This window comes from Limulus polyphemus, unplaced genomic scaffold (assembly GCF_000517525.1).
Source record: "Limulus polyphemus unplaced genomic scaffold, Limulus_polyphemus-2.1.2 Scaffold10450, whole genome shotgun sequence".
In the NCBI taxonomy this organism is placed as follows: domain Eukaryota; kingdom Metazoa; phylum Arthropoda; class Merostomata; order Xiphosura; family Limulidae; genus Limulus; species Limulus polyphemus.
The window spans coordinates 10126-13067 of NW_013676060.1; the positions used below are offsets into that span (position 1 = coordinate 10126).

A 2942-nucleotide genomic window follows, 5' to 3' on the forward strand; every position below is an offset into this window, starting at 1 on the left:
AAATACCACTTTCATATAGTTGAATAACAACTCTTCTATATAAAAAATACCACTTTCATATAGTTAAATAACAACTCCTCTATATAAAAAATACCACTTCATATAGTTAAATAACAACTCCTGTATATTAAAAATACCACTTCATATAGTTAAAAAACTACTCCTCTAAATTAAAAATACCACTTCATATAGTTAAATAACAACTCCTGTATATTAACAATTATCACTTTCATATAGTTTTATTGGTTGAATATCAATCGTGCTTGAAGTTAGATACAGTTGACTTTCGTCACGATGTCACTACTAATCGTTATCCATTAGGTAGAGGGCGTTACTTTGCTTTGCGGATCAGCAAACCTGGCTGGAACAGTGCAATGATATGCTATTAAATCATACAAGTTGTTTTAGATGAAATATCTTATGTAACAGCTGGAGTACCCGTCCCCTGAACAGAAGTTATGTAAATTCATGATTAATGAAAGGTTATGTTAGGACATGAAAAGTTGCTTCTCTTATATGTAATTGTAAGAAACAAAAAAAAAACGCCTAAAAAATCCGCAAAATCCAAAACTGAAATGAACATCCGTACCATATTCGATGAAAATACATTTACAGAAGGTGAGATAGTGGTAATATACGCAAAAATCGCAAAACACAAATTGCATGACTGAAAATTTGTATGTATCTCCCCATGGATCCAATGAACCTCCGTACCAATTTTGGTGAAGATCCATCCACACCCTACGAAGTATTTACATGGACATACAACAGACACTACTCGTTATATTTATATATATTAATGCCCTTTCAACATTTATAAAAAAAATTAACTGAAACGTTCACTACACTTACTACAATACTATTAACAAACGTATGGTAAGGAAACAGCTGTCACTTTAATTTATCAGTTGCTAATTGTTGTTGAAGAGAGTTTTTTTCACGATTTCTGAAAGATCTTCGAAACTCTGCCGCCTCGTGCACGTAAATATAAGCTGGTTGTTGAAGACAGACAAACAAAAAACGCTAGTCAACTTAATTCCTAATAAAATAGACCTTGCTTCAATCATATTTCTAGTATTTGGTACATTTAATTCTTTGATCATTTGGTACTAAGTACAGTAATGGAAAGAAGTTCAGTTAAACGGAACCATAAATCGGAACAATATTAGGGCTTTTCTTTGGGTGAATATTTTAACGAATAGAGCCACGTGAGAGGGGACCTTTCAATTAAAGGATCAACCACTGGGTTTATCTGAGAAACTACGACTCGAAACTATATCCCTCCATCACTTCCTTGGCTAATTATCAACTGATGTTTCTTGGATATACTTCTATTGTATTGGGATCAGAGTTTTAACTGGGATCAGGGTTTTAAAAGTTCTGTTGCGGAAAACTTACTTTTTGAACACGTAGTACGACAATTGAAGGAGAACGATACGTTTTCCATATACAAGTTTTGTCTTAAATTTCTTCAAACAAAAGGATTTTCGTGTTTCTCGTTTCGACCAGAATTAGATGGGTTAAGAGCTATAAGAACTGAAACTGTAACACCTTGGTGGACAAGTAAACGTTACAAGAACTGAAACTGTAACACCTTGGTGGGAAAGTAAACGTTACACGGACTGAAACAGTAAAACCTTGGTCGAAAAGTAATCGTTATAAGAACTGAAACTGTAACACCTTGGTGGACACGTAAACGTTGCAAGAACTGAAACTGTAACACCTTGGTGGACAAGTAAACGTTACAAGGACTGAAACAGTAACACCTTGGTGGACAAGTAAACGTTACAAGGACTGAAACAGTAACACCTTGGTGGAAAAGTAAACGTTATAAGAGCTGACTTATACCTTTTAGGTAAACAATTTGTTTACGACCTATTTTACATAATAATTCATATTTGTGATCGTTATATAGATTACAAATTTTGTATCTTCTGTCATAATTCTGTTGGTAACAAAATATTTACACGCTTAACTTGGTTTCTTAGAAAAATCGTATAATCAAACTGACTGACTATCAAAAACATATAGTCATAACTCTCTCGTTTTAATGTTTCATTTTCTTTATATAAGTTTGATATTTAGTTAAAGATCAATTCATTTAAGGCTTACATACATAAACCATAATGTCTGCAATGGAAATAATCCATAGAGTTGACCTGCAAAATTTAAGTATTATCTCGTTCGTCAAAGATTAACAAATTAATGGTAATAACTTGATTGTATTTAAAGGTTCTATTTCAGAAGTAAACGAACATTAACGTGTACATCTCTTCCCACAAAGTCTCGCCTATGATCTGGACAAAAAATGAAGTAGTCGGGGCAGCTGTAGGGACGAGTGTGACCCTGGAGTGTCATCTGGAGTCTTATCCTTCCTCCGTGACCTACTGGAAGAGGAACAGGAATAATATAATCATCTCAGATTCTAAGCATGATGTGATGCCAGTAGAGATTGACCTCTATAAAGTGGAGATGAGGTTAAGAATACGAGAGGTTGACCACGACGACTTCGGCTCTTATAGTTGTCATGCCAAGAATTCTCTGGGAGAGGTAGAAGCCTCCATTAAACTACACGGTAAGCTGACTGTAGATGAACACCACAGTAGATGTTACTGTAGATCAAATGTAACGACTGACAACACTGTAGGTGTTACTGTAGATCCAATGTAACGTCTGACAACACAGTAGGTGCTACTGTAGATCAAAACTAACATTTGATTCCACAGTAGGTGTTATTATGGATTAACACTAATATTTAACTTTACAGTAGATGTTACAGTAAATTAACACTAACATTTGACTTTAACACCTGAACAGTACACTAAGTGGTATTATAGATCAACACTAACATCTAAACAGCACACTAAATGTTATTATAGATCAACACTAACAATTAAACAGTACACTAAATATTATTATAGTTCAACACTAACAACTAAACA

General features: G+C 34.0%; 1 protein-coding gene across 1 annotated transcript in view; it reads left to right on the forward strand.

Annotated features, from left to right (window-relative positions):
• Positions 1-2575, forward strand: part of LOC106476391 (lachesin-like) — a gene marked incomplete at its 3' end in the record, with an annotated part of 12069 nt that extends 9494 nt beyond the window's left edge. The window contains exon 4 of the mRNA XM_013937053.2: positions 2285-2575. Coding sequence (XP_013792507.2) covers positions 2285-2575 — 291 coding nt within the window. The remainder of the gene's footprint in view (positions 1-2284) is intronic.
• Positions 2576-2942: the final 367 nt, after the last annotated feature.